This window comes from Geotrypetes seraphini, chromosome 5 (assembly GCF_902459505.1).
Source record: "Geotrypetes seraphini chromosome 5, aGeoSer1.1, whole genome shotgun sequence".
In the NCBI taxonomy this organism is placed as follows: domain Eukaryota; kingdom Metazoa; phylum Chordata; class Amphibia; order Gymnophiona; family Dermophiidae; genus Geotrypetes; species Geotrypetes seraphini.
In genome coordinates this window covers 231,531,659-231,551,524 of record NC_047088.1, presented here as the reverse complement: position 1 = coordinate 231,551,524, position 19,866 = coordinate 231,531,659, and the positions used below count along the sequence as shown (strand labels likewise).

At 44.0% G+C, this 19,866-nt stretch overlaps 1 protein-coding gene across 1 annotated transcript in view; it reads right to left on the bottom strand.

Annotated features, from left to right (window-relative positions):
* Positions 1 to 19,866, bottom strand: part of LRP1B (LDL receptor related protein 1B) — a 1,445,547-nt gene that overhangs the window by 879,074 nt on the left and 546,607 nt on the right. Inside the window, exons 15-16 of the mRNA XM_033944130.1 lie at positions 10,854 to 10,979; positions 672 to 788 (exon numbers count right to left, since the gene is read on the bottom strand). Of these exons, the coding sequence (XP_033800021.1) occupies positions 672 to 788; positions 10,854 to 10,979 (243 nt within the window). The remainder of the gene's footprint in view (positions 1 to 671; positions 789 to 10,853; positions 10,980 to 19,866) is intronic.

The following is a 19,866-nucleotide window of genomic DNA, read 5'->3' as shown; positions in this document are numbered from 1 at the left end:
ACTAAATCAACATGTGGAGCTAATGAATCCATAGGATAACATGAACATGTTAGCGTTTAGTGCGCGCTAAAAAGCTTAGCGCACCTTTGCAAAATAGGGGATGAGCCTTAAAAGGACAATGCAGAATCAAAAGCAATTCCCAGACACCTACACTGCCCTTGTACTGGAACAACCTCATCTGCAAGAACAATGTCTACTTTCTTACCGCGACCAATACAAAGCACTTCCGTCTTTGCAACATTTTGGCCCTCTTTTACTAAGGTGTGCTAACCGATTAGCGCGCGCTAAATGCTAACGCGTGCATGTTAGTCTATGGATGCATTAGCATTTAGCGTGCGCTAATTCAATCGGTTAGCGTACCTTAGTAAAAGAGGGGGTTAATTTTAAATGATTTTGTGACATCCAATTCTGAATGACACCAAAACAGTCATGCAGATATAGGAATGCATCATTAAATGAATTTTTAACAGTGATATGAAACTGTATTTCATCAGCATACAGAGGAAACGTCACCCCCAACGAACATAAAACTTTACACATTGGGTTCTTATATTGGAAAATAATTTGGTGTGTACTTATAGATATGAATTTGATGCAGACTGCAGATTTACCAAAAATAAAACACTGCCTAAATATTCATAGAAAGTTTTTTCCAAAGTAGAAAATCTTACCACAAATAGTTGTTTCATCTGATCTGTCACCACAGTCATCTTCCTGGTCACACACCCAGGATATCGGAATACAGTGACCATTTCCACAGAAAAACTGATTTGCTTGGCAGGTTCTTGCTGCAATTTAATGTAGATATTCATAAAAGTTGTGAATTGTATGTTGCATTTTTCTATCTATACAGAAAGAGAGAGAGGGATGTTTATGGAATTCTAGGTCCTCGGTGGATGTGCTTCAGTGTAAATGTACCTAGAGGGTAAAATTGTATGTGGATTTTTGGGATAACAGTGGAAACCATAATATATATGTGAATACATATAAAATGGAGAACAAGGGAGAAGTTTCTCTAAGATAACTGGCAGGCCTGGTTGTTTTTGAGAATAACAGAATCACCTTTGTCTGTTATTTCAATATTTTGCTAAGCTGCATTGATTAATTTGGAATCCCATACAGCTCACACGTTCAAGAACAACCAGGACATAAATCTATGTGAAAGACATTTATCTGGTTGACATGACATTATCTCCTGAAGAAGAGGTACCTGAGGTACTAGAGCTTATAGACCCAGATAAGGTAATGAGTTCTAGGAAGCCATGGTGGTCTGTATAAGCTAGACCAGGGGTGGGAAACTCTGATCCTCAAGGGCCAGAATCCAGTCGAGTTTTCAGGATTTCCCCAATACATATGCATGAGATCTATTTGAATGCACTGCTTTCAATGCATATGCATTGGGGAAAATCTGAAAACCTGACTGGATTCCAGCCCTTGAGGACCAGAGTTGCTCACCCCTGAGCTAGACCAATGAAGAACCTGGAGAATGAGGGGTTTTGGTGGTAGAACAAGATGAGAAAGATCCAGGTGTGTGTGTTCTCTTCCCTGCCCCTCCTGAACCCTAGGACATGCGAATGGGAAGATTGGGGGTTTTCCTTTCAGATCTGTTAGGTGGTTTAGGGAAGGGGTGGGGAATGAGGGCTGCAATCCAAATGGATTTTCAGGATTTCCCCAATGAATATGCATGAGATCTATTTGCATGCACTGCCTGCGGTGTATGCAAATAGATCTCATGCATATTCATTGGGGAAATCTGAAAACCTGACTGGATTGTGACCCTCATTCCCTAACCCTGGTTTAGGGTATATAAGATCTGGAATCAGAAGAACAAGGGGTGGACTTCTTAATTTCCTCTGAAGGGAGCCAGCTGATCGGAGGGAGAGAAACTTGGGAAATATGCTTTTTTTAAAAAAAAATTAATATTGTAGCTCATAGTTACTAAGAATAAAACTGAGGAACTTGTATTATTCTTAAGATACATGAATACTTATTAATAGATTTATAAGGAGGAAGCAGCTTATATATGTAGAACTCATAATACCGCTTAGATAACCTTGATAGGCGGTATATAAAATCCTAATAAACTTGATAAACTTGATAATAGGTTTGCTGTCAAGTCTGTGTACAATAGAGATATTGCTGTTTATCGTCCAGTTACACATTAACTATCTGTACTTAAATTCCTCAATGTAAATTGTATTAATCAATTTATTTAAATAAACATTTAATTTTCAAGCTGCACTTTTGCTAAGTACATCACCTCTGATGTAAAACATACAGAGGGAATAGAACAGATTAAGGGAAAGTCAACCCTAACAAGGTCATGGGAAAGAGGGGAGGAGGAGGTGAGGAGTTGGATGGTGTGGGTAGGTGGTTTATTTGAATCAGATGGTTAGCTCGGTTTGACAAAGAGAAAGTGTCAGAATTGGGAGGCGGATTATTAGCCAGGTGGGAAACTGGATCTCTCACAGTGGGCCCATGGTACAATTCCTGTTGCTCATCATTTGAAGTCTTTAGGTTTTACAAGATTAACATAAGGCAGCAGGGTCTCATATACCTTCAAATGAACAGGTGCCATCATTTTAAAATGTTTCCTGTTGAGGCTTGGTCTGTATGGAGCAGGTACTGCACCAGTTATTTGTCCTGCCAACATACAAATGAATCAGGAATGCAGAATGTGGGTCATCTTTTGTTGTTCTAACCAAGACCAAGGTGGCTTATTGCCCAAGCAGGACAATATCAGAAAATACAGGCGGTACCCACAGCGCATGCGGGTACATCTTAAGCCCCCTCAAGTGCTTTGATGGAGCCCATGCCAATGAAGCTGGGCGGTGCTGGCATGAGAGGGCAGGCTGCAATCTACTTGTTGCTGGTTCATCCATCCTCATTTCCATTACAAGGCTTTACTTTTTGTTTTTTTTCATTTCATTTTTTTTTAATTTTCAAATTTACATCACCAACGAAAAAATTGGAAGATTCAACAGAAATTACAGAAATATCTTGGACATCAATTTACAATGCAAAAGAAAAAACATTTACTATTTACGTCCACAATTAAAGTAATTATGATCCAAGATTTAGGAAAGAAAAAGAAAGCACAATAATACTTAGAGGACGCACCGAGACCTCCCTCCCAGCCAAACAGTGAACGTATAGGATTTACATTATAACATTAATTCCATCCCTAGCAAATAAACCCCATCGTTTACAAAGGTGCGCTAAGCTTTTTAGTGCAAACGCTAACGCATGCATATTATCCTATGGACGCATTAGTGGTTAGCTCATGCGTTGATTTAACACGTGCTAAAACTGGGCTAAAACGCTTAGCACACCTTTGTAAAAGAGGACCAAAAATTCCTCAAGTTGCCTAGGTTCAAAAAATTGGTACTGTTTACCCTCCAAAACTATATAATAACTACAAGGAAATCTCAACACAAAATTAGGAGATATTGCCTGAACCCGCGCCCGAAGGGCCAGGAAGGCTTTACGCCTTTTCTGTGTATCATGTGCTAAATCACGAATAGCTCTTATTTTAGATCCTAGAAACTGTGAGTCCAAGTTCCTAAAGGAAAGCTTCAATACATTTATGCGGTCTAATTCGAACGCAAAGTCACCACTAATGTAGTTCTATTGGTAACAACCTCTAGAGAGGACTCCAAAAAGGCCGTAAGTCCCAGGAGTTGTTCTTTTAAGCTGCAGCCTCCAGATTAGCTGAAGTACTCCGGGTCTGGAGATAGTGTACGCAGGTAATAAGCCACTAATGCCTCTAATAAGTGCCTCTAATGGCATCTTCAAACTCTCCACAAGATATTTCTTGAACATTTCTACAGCTGCAATCAGCGGAAATTTGGGAAAATTCAAGAATCGTAAATTGAGACGCCTTGATTGATTCTCAAGGTATTCTAATCGCCTTGCAATATCATTTCTTTCTTTAATCATCAAGGCTTCACTAGACTCTACTGCCTGGACTCTAGACTTTAAAGAGTCTACTTCTTGGCCCTGCTGATTGGTAACCTGTGCTTGAGTCAAGACTGCATGGGAAATATTTTTCAAATCCAAAGTATTTTGTTTGACTTCTTTTATTAGAGAGGAATTTATGCCATAAAGGGTTTCTCATAGTGATTCAAGTGTCACAACGGCTGGTCTTATCAATTCTTGCTCCTCTGCAGAAATTCCACAGGTCTTAGTTTTGAAAAGATTACTTACTGTTTCCTGACCCAAGGTTTTGGAAGCAGCTTGCATCTGAAGATCTTCTTCTTTTGAAGTACACTCCAAACTCCCAAAAGTCTGCCCCCCCTTGCTCGCAGGGGGTATCATCCTGCTCAGATTCCCCTGCTGAATGCTGACCATCTGGCAACTTTCACCCGGACGAGGAGGTGCCATTCATTCTACGAGGCTCAAAGACATTCAAACTGTTGCCCGAGACATAAGTTCTGTGCATAACTGAAGGAGAGGAAGTCACCGGTCCCACCAGAGTTCAGAAAGAGTTGAGGGTCGTCTGTCTCATACCCAGATTGGAAGGAGCCACCGGGGGAGCCTCCCACGCTTTTCCTCTCCTCTTCCCCATGGTTCACTGTCAGGGAAATAAGGTATGGTCGACAAACTTCTCAAAACCACCGAGCCCTGCTTGTGCAGTCTTTCAATGCAGCTTTTTAGTGCACTGCTCCTGCGCTACCTTCAAGTGTGTCCTACCACCATGATGCCATCTTGGATCCAGTAGATGGAGATTGTGAGAGTTTTACTTTTTGTGACATATTATTTTCATAAATGCATGCCTATGGGCTGCTCAATATCTTGTTATTAGTTTGAGATGTTTGCATTAGTTTGAGATGTTATTAGTTTGATTTGTTATTAGTTTGAGATGTTTGCAACAAAAGCTGGGTCTGGATCTCATCATCCATTATTTGGATGGTTTTAATTTTGTGGATCTGCTCCTGCTGGAGTTTAATAAGGTGGAGCATGTGTTTGGCATCCCTTTGGTAGAAAGGAAGATGGAAGGGCCTCTTAAGATTCTAACTTTTTTATGTACTGAGATTGAAACAGTTTATGCAACTCATTTTTTGCTGGAACAGAAGATGCAGAAGCTTTGGGATCAGGTCTGATTGGTCAAAGCAGTGCATAAAGTGCAATATCATTTTGAGTATTAGAAAATTAACTTGAATGGTCAAATTGTGCCTGAAGTGTTATTCCTATGGGTTGATCATTTTCTAGGTGATTAGTAGTGGTGATGTCCCGGGTTAAAAGCAGCATCATTTTCTCAAAATCACACAAGGAATCAGGGCTAATTTATGCATTTGGGGGTCAATAGGAAGAATGATCTTTAGCTGACTTGGATTTGTATTTTGTTGCAGTGGGTTGTTCAGGATTTGGACTATTATGAAGATGAGAGGTATCGTATGTAGAGTCCTGCATAGGAGCCAACTTTTGAAAATGATTGAAGATATTCAAATCATAACTCACAACAAATTCCCTTCCCCCCCTTTACCCAGCAAAGAAAAAAAAAGTGACAAACAAAATACATCTGGAAGCGAATGGTAGTGATGACCAGCCTGCACTTAAATGTCAAGAGCAGGGGCAGAGAATGTGAATAAATCAAAAGCTAGGGTCCAGCCACTCTCTCCTTCCCACCCTCTATTCAAGCCATTTATAGCACTTTTCTCCAACTAGTCTCTTTTTTACCTTAGCTCATCTGTACCATACTCTATCCCCCCAATGTTTTTCATTTTTCCCTAATTTCATTTTCCACCTCCATCCTTCCTCTACTTTTATTCTCCTGCATAGACATAATTTGATGCTTTACATTTGGGGATAGGGAATTTAATTGATCTTGGCCTGCTCTAGTAGCTAAATCTTTTTTTTTTTAACCTGCTCTTCTTCTCCTTTTCCTTTTTCCCAGCAAAGTCCAATGCAATTTTCCCTAGCTAGTTGCCAATCCATACAGATGTGGCTTAAAGATTCCCACTTCTCACTTTCCTCTATAGACGAGACTTTCTTTTGTTGGTAGATTTAACTCATCTTCAGTTTGTGACTCCCCATTGACCACAGGCTTGGATCGTTTTCTTATTCTACTCTCCCTGGTTCCAGGTACAATCCTGTTTTCAGTGACTGGTTCCTCATCCCCTTTTGTACTGCAGCACTTACCCTGGCACTCACAGATTCCAGACCAATGGCCACCTTTCTGCCTGCAGTGTCCACACCAAATTCTTCTCCAGATGCTCACCATGAGCATTGGAAGCCCAACAAAGATCACAGTTTGAAACCTCAAAGATTACATGCTGAGTGGGAGAACATTTTCTAGCAGCCCAGCACATAGGCGCATGCACTCATACTAACCAACTGTGTTCTGGGCAGCCTGAAAGATATTGCTCTGGTAGCCGAACAGCAAGCATCCAGCTTAAGGAACCAGAGTTGAAACCTGGGAGGTGTTTGCAGAATTTACCAAGCGTGAAGAGGGGAGCAAGTATTCAGCAGTTAAGCAAGAAGAAAGTCAGGAAGCCAAACAAGGAAACACACACAGGGGTCCTTTTACAAAGGCGTGCTAACTGATTTAGCACGCACTAACGATTAGCATGCACTAAATGCTAAGGCGCCCATTATGGGGTCCTTTTACTAAGGCATGCTAGCCGTTTTAGTGCGTGCTAAATATTAGCGCACACTACACGCAAACACATCCATTATATTCTATGGACTCGTTAGTGTTTAGCGTGCGCTAAAAAGGCTAGCACGCCTTAGTAAAAGGACCCCTATATTCTATGGGCACCTTAGCATTTAACGCATGCTAATCGTTTGCACGCGCTAAATTGATTAGCACGCACTAAATCGGTTAGCGTGCCTTAGTAAAAGGATCACACAGTTTGTGAGGCAGTTTGTCCCTTTTCTCCCATCCCCATTCCTGTCAATGGTCTCCTGCCAGTCTTCCTGCTGCAGCTGCTGTGCTAATTCTTTAGGCTCACATAGCCCAGTGCTACCACCATTTCTACCTCCTGTGGCATGTAATGGGGGAAACATATTTTTTTGTTTTTGTAAGGAATGGGAATAGTGCTACTCTTCATTCTCCCTCAGTTCAATCCTTAACCATAGCCCTCTCAATATCAGACCTGCCAAGAGAAAGCGAGTTTTAAAAGGGGAATTTTCATTCATGGGGTTCCATGCTTCTACAACCATCTCCCCTTTTCCCATCCTTCTATTGAAATACCTTATTGACCCCAGTGACCACAAAGTTGGAAGTAAAGAGCAGATACTAGCAGCTGCCAAAAACTTACCCGGCTTAATTGGTAAAATTGTATCTTCCACCCAGTGATTCTTGGGCTCACTCAGTTGTGGGGTGCGGTTGATAAATGTGATCCGTGAGCACAAAATTCTAAAATTTATCTTTTTGTTGTTTGTTCTTTTTTTTTTTTTTTTTTTTTGCTTCCTTACTCTCACCCCACCTGCCCCTTTTATCTTTTTCTTCACCCCTTTGTATTTCTTCCCTGCAACCTGATCTTCTCAAAACCTTTTTCTCAGCCAATCTCCCCTATCAGCCCCCTGCTCTTTGAATCTCAAACAGTTCCTCCCCCCAGTCCTCATCTCTACTTCTCTTTCTACAGCCATCCCTTACCCACTTCTCTGTATCAAAGCCCATGTCCCCTCCCTCAGCACACATTCACTTCAGCTGTGTTCTTCCTTTCACAGTCCATACCTCTTCCTGCAGCATTTGTTCATATTCTATCAATGCCTAGGTCTATTCTTTCCTTTCCCTGCTTCTCTATCACTTCCTCATTCCTTTCCCAGCGCCTCCTTCAGCAGATTCCCCTATCTATGGTAGAACAAAAGCAGGAAGCCTGTCTGACCTACACTGTTACTCTACTCTGCTACCTGTAATGAGGACATTGCTCAGACATTCCTTTGCTAACCAATAGGCTGCAGGTGGAGGCAGGACCAGTAGCTTAGGCTAAAGACTGTCTGACCAATGGTGTCTCCTAAACCACTGGTCTTGTCTCCCTTGCAGATTATTGGTTGGCTAAGGAATGTCTGACCAATAGGCTGCAGGGGAAGGCGGGAGCAGTAGCTGCAGAGCCATAGCCTTATAACCTGCTTTCCCTTGTAGCTCTACATCAGGAAGATTTCAGCTCTGATATCTGACTATTGTTGCAAAAAATATTAGGGGTTTTCTAGCACCCACAGTACTAGTGTCTATGGATTCCTGGCCTGAGTGGTAGGTGTCTGAGGGATCAACATAAAACATTACCTTTGTAGGGCTTGTAGTACTGGAAATTTGGCCAGAGAAACTGAACAATAAGACAGTGATGTTTTAGTCTGACAATCTAGGTGTGTAGAAATTATAAATTATCAGGCTTTTGTGAGAGTTTGTACTGAACTGTTTGTGCATTTACTGTAACAGTACATTTGAAGCATGTGCCTAGTGTGCTGAACAAAAATTGTGACACTCTCATATAAGTGGTAGGCTTTCAAGGATCTTGACACCAGGAGTGGAGGCATCTGGAATGGTAATGCTTCAGAAGCTTTAAATCTAGGAGCTGTTGCACAGATCCCTCACCCCTGTTGCCTGCTGGGCATATTTAGCAGGGCACTGGAAAGTAACATCGTTTCTGGAACAGCAGGGTTGGCTGTGGAGTACAGTGATTGATAGTACTCTGTTAGAGACTTTATGGCAGCATTAGCAGTTTGATAAAAGAAGCGCTTCTTGTCTCACAGTGTCTCTGGAGCCAGATTAGTGACTTTCATTGAGTGCTTTTTCATATGACATTAACCCATCCACCCCTTTTACAAAAGCATGGAAGAGGTTTTTAGCGCCGGCCAGCACGCCAAATGCTCTGCGCTGATCCAACAGTCATAGAGTTTTTATGAGCATCGGAGCAGCACAGAGCATTCAGTGTGCCAGCCGGTGCTAAAAACCTCTTGTGCACTTTTGTAAAAGGGGGGAGGGGGCACGTTTTGTATTTTTGCATTTATTTACTGTTATATCGGTTATTGAAAGACACTTTTCAGGTGTGTTCAAAATCAGGAAAACCTAGGGATATTATTAGGAGGAAGCTCTCAAAGCTTTTAATATAAGCTGGGCAGGATTCTGAGCATACCGCCAATTAAGGCTATTCCACCTTTGAGTGGTTATTAATGCTAATACCTGAGGTTTTCCTTCCTTAAATTTATATTTTACATTTTTCATATTATTATGAGAATTAGTGTTAAAGTGCTGCAATAGAATGTATAGATTTAGACAGGTTTTTAGGGGTCTATTAGTGTTTCTTCATTCTCTCTAACCAGAGTAAACAGTTTTAGGTTTTGGTAATTCCTGGAGGGAAAGTCCATAGTCTGTTATTAAGACATGGGGGAAGTCCATAGTCTGTTATTAAGACATGGATCAGTAGCATGGAATGTTTCTACTCTTTGGGGTCCAGAATCTTTTGTTACTCTTTGTTATTCCAGAATCTTGCTATTCTTTAGGATTCTGAATGGAATGTTGCTATTCCTTGGGTTTTGGCCAGGTACTAGTGACCTGGATTGGCCACCGTGAGAACAAGCTCCTGGGCTTGATAGACCAGTGAAGACTGTTCTTATGAGTGTGGCATGGGGGGGGGGGGGGGCTCCTACTTTCACTACACCACTGCACCAGCCTCAGCTGGCAATATCTGAATTCTGAATCTACATGGAAGTTGTCCTATGTGCTGTTTTTCTGTTCTTTTCATATCCCTCCATATGTATATCTGTCCTCCTCCCCAGGGCTGTGGAGTCAGTCGATAAATCCTTTGATTCCGACTCCTCAGTTTCTGGTACCCGCGACTCCGACTCCGGGCACCCAAAATTGTCTCCGACTCCACAGCCCTGCTCCTCCCTATAACTCCCCATTCCTCTCTATGTCCTAGTTCTACTTCTTGTGCTCCCTCCATAAAATGAAAAAAGAAAGAAAAAAAGATGATGATGATACTTACACAATATGGCCACTGGTGCTATTGCAACTTCTCAACAATCTACTATCCTGACACTTCAGGCTATTGCTGGTATTACAGCCAGTCTTATTTTCTATACTGACAAAAACTATGCATTGTTATTAACATTATTAAAACAGACAAAATACATTTTCATATATACAATAGAATCCTCATTAAGGGGTCCTTTTACTAAGGCGCGCTAGCCATTTTAGCGTGCGCTAAAACGGCTAGCATGTCTTAGTAAAAGAACCCCTAAACTTGCCAGCAAGTGATTTTGAAATTTGTGTGTGTCACTTGTTTCTTCTGTGATTGAAATGCATTTCATTTGAGTCTGAGATGTTGTTAAGTGAGTTTCCTGTTGTATAGCACCAAACATAAGAAAGCTCTTTTGAGAGTATAGATGTACTGAATAAAATAATTATGAGAAGCATTTTTATGCCAACTCACAATGAGATAGCTGGTACCAAAAATTGTTAACAAGCAATGCATCCAGATATCAGCAACAAAAAAAAAAAAGATTTAACAGGACCAGTTTGTTTCCTAGTATTTCACTAACAATCAGACTGAAAGGATGGATCAAGTGTCAAATCAAGCATAAAGATTAAAAGGCTCCTTTTACAAAGCCACGGTATCAGCTGCTGCTGCAATACTCACTCTGATGCCAATAGGGATTTAATGAATGTCGGAGCATTTGCCGTGCGGCAACCGATACGGCAGCTTTAAAATGGGGGGGGTAAGTAAAGTATAATTTTTATTCCATCCCTTACAACAACAAAATCTAAATTCATTTAAAAAGGCAATAATCAAATCATCAGCACTAGGCTTTCTCGGCTATTTTCAGAGCGTAGACTTGGATTTTTATGAAATTGGAACTTGGAAGCGTTCACATAACTTCCCTCATTTTTTTATTTATTTATTTACCTGCACAGGTCTGATTTGATTCATCTTCATTATTGCCACAATCGTTAGCTCCATCACAAAGCCATCTCTTGGGGATGCATCGATTATTCTCACACTTAAACTGATCTTCAGGACAGCTGTGATTGACTGGGGAAAACATATATTACTTTTTGGTAAGATCCTAATATAAAAAAAAGAGTTTTCTAAAATAGAATGAAGCTGAATTTGATTCAATAAAGAATTGCAATTGGATTATATATCATGGATTCACATGATTAAAACCAAAGCATATGCTGAATGATTCTAGAATTCATCCTGCAAGCATAATTAGATGTTCTTTTGGCTATACAAGAATAAAGATACAGTGGTCCTAACCATTAAACTTGGATTTCAGAGAATATATATAAAGTCATTTACTTGTGGGACTAGATTTTAATCATTAGGTTGCTCTCAGGGAGTACACACAGAAGTACATGTTGTATGTATATTGGCAGAAATGTACATGTGTAAATTAATTTTAGTCTGATTCAAGTATAATGACTGAGGACATTTTCAGTTCACTTCCTTCATAATAACCAAATAGCTGCATTGTCCAAAAATAATTTATTTTATTTGGCCAGACAGAGTGGATCCCCTTTGAGAAAAGACAGAAAAGAAATAGGTTAGAGATGTGGTGGTCAAGTTTTACTGCCTGAGTTGCTAGAAGGCTATCGTATATCTTTTTGCGTTGTGTGCCTTTGATGGGGGGGGAGGGGGGTAAATGGGGTCCGAGTTCTCCGTGGCCTGGTTGAGTTGTTCCGGATAAGGCGGTTTGGTCAGGAATGTGGGGTCAGTGCCGTTTAGGCCTTTGAATAGTAGACAGTAAAATTTGAATATTCTGTACTGTAAGGGTGCGATGTAACCACCTAAGTACAACAGACTGTCTCGCTTTAGCTAAGTATTCTCAAGATGTTGAAGCGGTATACAGCATAGCAGGATTTTCTTCCAATAACCTAAAAGATGCAAATAGAAATATATATTTTGGGTTATTGGAAGATCTTGCTGTGCTGTACACCTGTTCACCATCTTGAGAATACTTAGCTAAAACGAGACAGTCTGTTCTGCTTAGGAAGTTACATCATATCCTTACAGTACAGTACATATACAGAATATATATAGTTGGAGCACTGAGCACACAATTTATATATATTGTGACAGGGAAGCTCCTGTCACTGTTAAAAAGACTGCTAGCCCAGTCAAAAGTACAGCCCTCAAACCATCTCCCCCTAAAAATAAGTCTGTACAGCCTACCAAAAGCCAGCTGTCATACAGCCTGGGAATAAGGAGAGAAGGCAGGTGATGTTACAGCCAGGTATTCAAGCAGGGAGGGCACACAAAACATTATCTATCTCCTATTATTCCATTCCCAGAGCTATAGAGAAACACCTAGATCAACCCAGAAGGGGGTGGAGTTAACTCCAAAGCTCAGCAGGCACATCAGCTTCAAGCTGGACTGCAGATTAGAGAGTTGCGCGGGGACAGAAATCCCACCCGTCCCCACCCGTCCCCGCGAGGAATCCCTCCGTCCTCACCCGTCCCCACGAGGAATCCCCTCCTTCCCCGCCCGTTCCCGCGAGGAATCCCCTAGTCCCCGCCCGTCCCTATAAACTACAGAAATAGTTATTTCATTTAATTATGCTACTGAATTAAAGGCTCTGGTGGAAACCCATTTAAAAATAAGCAAAAAGACTTTATTAATTTGGAAATATTAATTGGGAAGAATACATACTTTGTAAATGGGTTTCTACCAGAGCCTCTAATGTTTATAAATTTTTATCAACACAACTAATATACTACTTTATCCTGAAGCAAAAAAAAAAAAAAAGAATTTTTTTCCTACCTTTGTTGCCTGGTTTCTGCTTTCCTCATGTTCTCATTTAATTCCTTCCATCCACTGTCTCTCTTCTCTCTGCGTCTTCCATTTGCTCTGTTACTGTGCTTTTCCCTTTCTCCCCTCTCCCAAATTGGTCTGGCACCCATCTTCTTCCCTCCGCTCCCCCCATAGTCTGGCATCTCTGTCTTCTTCCCTGCCAGCGTCTTCTCCCCACTCTTTCTTCCCCATTTCCTTTCAGCGTCCTTATCCCCCCATCTTCCCCATGTCCTTTCAGCGTCCTTCTCCCCTCTCTGTCTTCCCCATGTCCTTTCAGAGTCCTTCTCCCCCGTCTTCCCATGTCCTTTCAGCGTCCTTCTCCACCCCTTTTGTCTTCCCCATGTGCTTTCAGCGTCCTTCTCCACCCCTTTGTCTTCCCCATGTGCTTTCAGCGTCCTTCTCCCCCCTCTGTCTTCAGCATCCTTCTCCCCCCCTCCCATCTTCCCCATGTCCTTTCAGCGTCCTTCTCCACCCCTTTGTCTTCCCCACTGCTTTCAGCGGCCTTCTCCCCCCTCAGTTATACCCATTTCCCTTAAGCGTCTTTTCTTCTCCACTCCACCTTTCCTCCCTTTTTCCCTCCCTGCCCCTTACCTTTGTGGCGCTTCCCCACCCGACCGACAACAGAACAGGCCCGGTCGGACAAACCTCCCTACCCTGTAGCCGCGAATCTAAATTATCTTCTTACAGCAGCTGGAGTATTGAAGCTGCTGTAAGAAGGTAATTTAGATTAGCGGGTTACAGGGCAGGGAGGTTTGTCGGCCGGGCCTGTTGTCGGTCGGTCGGTCGGGGGAAGCGCCACAAAGTTAAGGAGACCTGACCGGCTGTGCACACTCCCCCCCCCCCCATGGCTGCAACAGGGGCGGACCGCCCCCCCCCCCCTTTTGGTACGCCATTGCCTTCTCCCTACCTGCCCTGCCGCACTCAGCCGACCGGAAGTCTTCCCGATGTCAGCGCTGATGTCGGAGGAAGGGAGGGCTTTGCTTAAGCCCTCTCTCTCTCTCTCTCTCTCTCTCTCTCTCAGCTCCTGTCACTGGTTCAAAACCTGCTTTAAACCCTGCCACTAAAGAAAATGTGCCTATTCCTAAACCAAGGAAGCTGCCCATTAACTCTGTTCCCAGTGCTAAGATCAGGCAGGCAGGGCAGAACAAAGAAAAGAATACCTGTTCCAAGCCACTATAATCCCTTTTATAAACCATCTGTTAACTCTCCATTTAAACCTTGAGTCAGGCAATCTGACACAGCAAGGGTTAAGGAAAGGGGTGGAGCTGACATGCAGAACCTGGTTAGAGCATCAGTGAAAGTTTCACAGCAGAATAAATCAAGGCCAACTGAGAAAACATACAGGCAATCAGGAACCTGAGGAAAGGACCTTCCTCATAGAACAGGGAATAGAGAGTTGTGCGGGGACATAAATCCCACCTGTCCCCGTGAGGAATCATACCCATCCCCACCCGTCCCCATGAGGAATCCCTCCATCCCCACCCGTCACCGCGAGGAATCCCCTCCGTCCCCACCTGTCCCCGCGAGGAATCCCCTCCGTCCCTATAAACTTCAGAAATAGTTATTTCATTTAATTATGCTAATGAATTAAAGGCTTTGGTAGAAACCCATTTACAAATAAGCAAAGAGACTTTATTAATTTGGAAATATTAATTAGGAAGAATACATACTTTGTAAACGGGTTTTTACCAGAGCCTCTAATGTTTATACATTTTTATCAACACAACTAATATACTACTTTATCCTGAAGCAAAAAAATATATATATAGAGAGAATTTTTTTCCTACCTTTGTTGTCTTGTTTCTGCTTTCCTCATGTTCTCATTTAATTCCTTCCATCTACTATCTCTCTTCGCTCTGCATCTTCCATTTGCTCTGTTACTGTGCCTCTCCCTTTCTCCCCCCTTCCAAATTGATCTGGCACCCATCTTCTTCCCTCTGCTCCCCCCATAGTCTGGCATCTCTGTCTTCTTCCCTGCCAGCTTCTTCGCCCCACTCTCTCTTCCCCATTTCCCTTCAGCATCTTCTCCCCACTCTCTCTTCCCCATTTCCCTTCAGCGTCCTTCTCCCCCCATCTTCCACATGTCCTTCAGTGTCCTTCTCCCCCTCTGTCTTCCCCATGTCCTTTCAGCGTCCTTCTCCCCCCTCTGTCTTCCACATTTCCTTTCAGCGTCCTTCTCCCCCATCTTCCCCATGTCCTGTTAGCGTCCTTCTGCTCCCTCTGTCTTCCCCATGTGCTTTCAGTATCCTTCTCCCCCCTCTGTCTTCCCCATGTTCTTTCAGTGTCCTTCTCCCCCTCTGTCTTCCCCATGTCCTTTCAGCGTCCTTCTCCCCCCTCTGTCTTCCACATTTCCTTTCAGCGTCCTTCTCCCCCATCTTCCCCATGTCCTGTTAGCGTCCTTCTGCTCCCTCTGTCTTCCCCATGTGCTTTCAGTATCCTTCTCCCCCCTCTGTCTTCCCCATGTTCTTTCAGTGTCCTTCTCCCCCTCTGTCTTCCCCATGTCCTTTCAGCGTCCTTCTCCCCCCTCAGTTTTACCCATTTCCCTTAAGCGTCTTTTCCTCTTCACTCCACCTTTCCTCCCTTTCTCCCTCCCTGCCCCTTACCTTCGTGGTGCTTCCCCGCCCCCCGAGAGACAACAGAACAGGCCCGGTCTGACAAACCTCTCTGCCCTGATTCCAGCTCTGTAAGAAGGTAATTTAGATTTGCGGCTACAGGGCAGGGAGTTTTGTCGGACCGGGTCTGTTGTCGGTCGGTCGGGATAAGCGCCACGAAGGTAAGGGGATCTGGCTGGCTCTGCACCCCCCCTAAGGCTACCCCGGGGCGGATCTCCCCCTCCCCCCCTTGGTACGCCACTGCCTTGAATTTTCCCTACCTGCCCTGCCGCAGCACATAGACGACCGAAAGTCTTTCCGATGTCAGCGCTGACATCAGAGGGTGAGAGGGTTTTGCTTAAGCCCTCCCTCTGACGTCAGCACTAACATTGTGGAAAACTTCCGGGTTGGCTGTGTGCTGTGACAGGGCAGGTAGGGAAAAGAAGATGAGCCTCGCGGCTTGAGTGCATCCAACCCTGCAGGAACCCCGCGATCCTAGGGGGTGTCCCCATGGAATCCCCGCAACTCTAGGGGGTGTCCCCACGGGATTCTTGTGACCCTAGGGGGTGTCCCCACGGGATCCCTGTGACCCGAAGGGGGAACCCATGGGTCCCGTGGGATTCCCGTTGTCCCCGTTCCCGTGCAGCTCTCTTACAGGGAACTGAAGGCTAGGAGCAATTTCTTACTGCCTTCTGCTAAGAAACCTCCAGTCCCACAGCACTGCCATGCTGACAAAACTTTGCTTTCCCAGCAGAGGCTAATTGGAAGGAAAAAGCTCCAGGAGCAGGGCTGGCCAAATGCTGTTCCAGAAGATAGCTTGTACCCAGCTTCAGAGAGTGAGGAGTCTCTTATGGAAGTAGAGAGATATGTCTCTGAACTATATGCCCTAAACTATATGCCTGAATGCATCATGAATCAGTAAGGTACTGTGTGGGTGAAGGGAATGAAAGTTTGTTCTATAACAATGGTCTAAAGTACTTAAAGGAAACATTTATGTCCTTATGTGGGACTGTATAATGAATGAGTGCTGGATGTGTGAATGTGAGGATTGCCTAATAGCATAAATTAAACCAGAATCCCTGTATGCAAGCAAAGTATAGTGAGTAAGGGTGGGTAATGCTAACTAACTTTAGAAGGAGAAATAAAGCCTGGAGTGGATTCAGTGACCTGACATTTCACATCCCTGACAGCGAGAACTTTTTGGAAGGGGAATCTTAGACCATTAAAACAAGGGTGGATGGTTACCAGCCCACTGCCCAGAAATAAGAAGGATCAATAGGATATTCATACTTCAGGAAGTCAGGTAAGGAAAACTTCCTGAAGAAACACAGTGGGCTCAATACAATAATTGTGCCAAGCCTCAAAAGAGTGGAGATAAACTCTTGTATATAAGAACATAAGAACATAAGCAGTGCCTCCGCCGGGTCAGACCATAGGTCCATCCTGCCCGGCAGTCCGCTCCCACGGCGGCCCAAACAGGTCACGACCTGTCTGAATCACCAGAAGGGGCTCCCTTGCCACTTTGGTTTCTCATTGAAGTCCTATCTTCCCATCGAAGTCCTAACCCTCCGGTCTTGCACATGCACGACCTGATTGGGTTTCTATACTTGTGTTACATCCCAGCTCCTCCCTCAGTATCCCACGATCCCTTTATCCCTCAGGAATCAGTCCAATCCCTGTTTGAATCCCTGTACCGTACTCTGCCTGATCACTTCCTCCGGTAGCGCATTCCAAGTGTCCACGACCCTTTGGGTGAAAAAAAACTTCCTTGCATTTGTTTTGAACCTATCTCCCTTCAGTTTCTCCGAATGCCCCCTCGTACTTGTTGTCCCCTTCAGTCTGAAGAATCTGTCCCTATCCACCCTCTCTTTGCCCCTCGTGATCTTGAAGGTCTCTAGCATATCTCCCCTGAGATATAAGTTCTTGAAACCAGAATGCTGCCCAGACCTGTGCAAAGCTTGGCAGCAGAACTATGAGAAAGAAATCTGGTTTAAAGGGAAATGTTTTGGTGTTTTTTTTCCTGATTGAAGCAAGGACTTGCTGTAAAAGAGAACTTTTGTTTGTGATAAATCTTTTCCAAGCATCATCAGCTGGTGTGGCTTTATTAAAATCAGTGCAATTGAACTAGATAATAAAACTTGGAACTGGCAATTATTGGTCAAAGGTTTTCTTTTTCTTTTTCTCTGCTGTGCTTATTCCAGAGTGATCCTCCAAAGAGTGCTAATACTTGCGCCTAGGGCGTGAGCTGGGTTTCCAGCGCTAGGCTTACCCCTGCCCCGTCACAATATATATAAATTGTGTGCTCAGTGCTCCTATATAGATAGAAAGATAGAGGGAGTTGTGCCCTTCAACTGCAAACCGCAAAGCGATGGATCCTACTCCCATTTCATACCGAGCCATTGGAATTGACTGCTCCCACAGATCAGATTCCTTGTAGGAATCCTCAGCTTTAGAAAAGCAATAAAAACATACCTCTTCACCTAAACCAGGGATCTCAAAGTCCCTCCTTGAGGGCCGCAATCCAGTCAGGTTTTCAGGATTTCCCCAATGAATATGCACTAAAAGCAGTGCATGCACATATATCTCATGCATATTCATTGGGAAAATCCTGAAAACCCGACTGGATTGCGGCCCTCAAGGAAGGACTTTGAGACCCCTGACCTAAACCCTTGCCATTGACCGATAGACTATAAATAAATGTATATTGGTACCAGAACCAGTATGTTGCATAAGGATAACTTGTAATATACACTGTAACTATCTGTGTATCAAATTAGGATAAGACTTGTACTGAAAACCTTGCACCGTAAGGATAAGTATGGCAAATTGTAACTAATAAACTATATATTATTTATATTAATATTAGACCCTAGTATTATCAAGTTAGGATAAAAGCTCGTATCGTAAACTTGTACTGAAATGATATATGTTAAACCTGTAACCCGTTCTGAGCTCTTTGAGGACAATGGGATAGAAAACTAATTAAATAAATAAATAAATATTCATATACTAGTGTTTAAGCCTGTTACATTAACGGGTGCTAGAATATGTCTGTCTGTCTTTCTTTCTGTCTGTCTCTCTCCCTGCCCGCTGTCTTTCTGTGTGTCTGTCTTTCATTCTCATGCGCTGCCTGCCTGTCTTTCTGTCTCTCTCAATGGCCCCCTTCTGTCTCTCCCCCAAAGCAAACCAAGATTTCTCCCTGGCCCCCTTTCCCTCTCCCCCCTCACTTCTCTATGCAGCAGCAGCAGCATTCCCCCCTTCCCTGTGCATCAGCAGCATTCCCCCCACTTCCCTGTAAAGCAGCAGCATTCCCTCTTCCCTGTGCAGCAGCAGCAGCATTACCCCCCTTTCCTGTGCAGCAGTAGCATTCCCCCCACTTCCCTATACAGCAGCATTCCCCCCCTTCCCTGTGCACCCTCCCTTGACTGCTCCCTCTGTCCTGCAGTAGCCCTTTTCCCTTCCTTTTCCCTCCCACCATCCAGCAGCACCCCTTCCCTGCTCCCCCTGTCCATACGCCCTGCAGAAATCTACTTGCCTCATAGAAAAGTGCTGCGCCGTGCTGTTGCTGGCCTTGGTGTCTTCTCTCCACTGTGGCCCACCCTAGCAGAAACAGGAAGTTGTCAGAGGGCGTGCCGCAGTGGAGAGAAGACAGCAAGGCCAGCGACAGTACAGCGCAGCACTTTTCAGTTAAACGCTGCTGGCGGGTGAGCAGGCGAGAGGGAGGAGGGGAGAAATAGATGCTGGCAGGGGCGCCTGTGCCCCCCTGGTTCTGAATCAGCGGCGGCAGCGGTTTCTCTGGTGGTGAGTGAGGGCGGGAGGGGGGAGTCATCGGCGTGTTCCCTGCCAGCTTGTTCCCTGCCTCCGTGTTCTAAAATGGAATTCGGCACAGACCCAGGGACCACGGTGGCAGGGATCACGCTGTCCTAAGTGTGCATGTGTGCTTAGGGTTTTATTAGTATAGATGAATATACCATGGTACCTCAGAATCTGAATGCCCCAGAACTCGAACAACTTGTAATCCAAACTATTTTTTAAATTAAATTTTGCCCCGGAATCTGAACGCTGCTTTGGAATCCGAACGTACGGGAACTGCAAGCGTTGCTCAGCCCAAAGCTTCCCCTCCGACACAGCTTCCTGTTTCCGTCTGGGCGGTTTGTGTCAGAGGGAAGCTTGGGCTGAGCAACACTTGCAGTTGCCATTGCCGATCTTGCTGTCTATGCCGGTGGGGACCTGATCTTGCTGTTTCTGCCAGGGGGTCCCAATCTTGCTGTCTATGCTGGTGGGGGCCCAATCTTGCTATCTCTGCCAGGGGGGCCCGATCTTGCTGTCTATGCCGGTGGGGGCCCAATCTTACTTTCTCTGCCAGGGGGGCTCGATCTTGCTGTCAATGCCACAGTGCATTGTTCCTGCACTGCCAAAAACAAATCCAATGTGTTTACTGTTAAATTTATTTGAAAATCTGAGTTTGTGGGACCAAGCAATGGATTAATCCAGTTTCTATTATTTTCAATGGGAAAAATTGTCTTGGAACTTG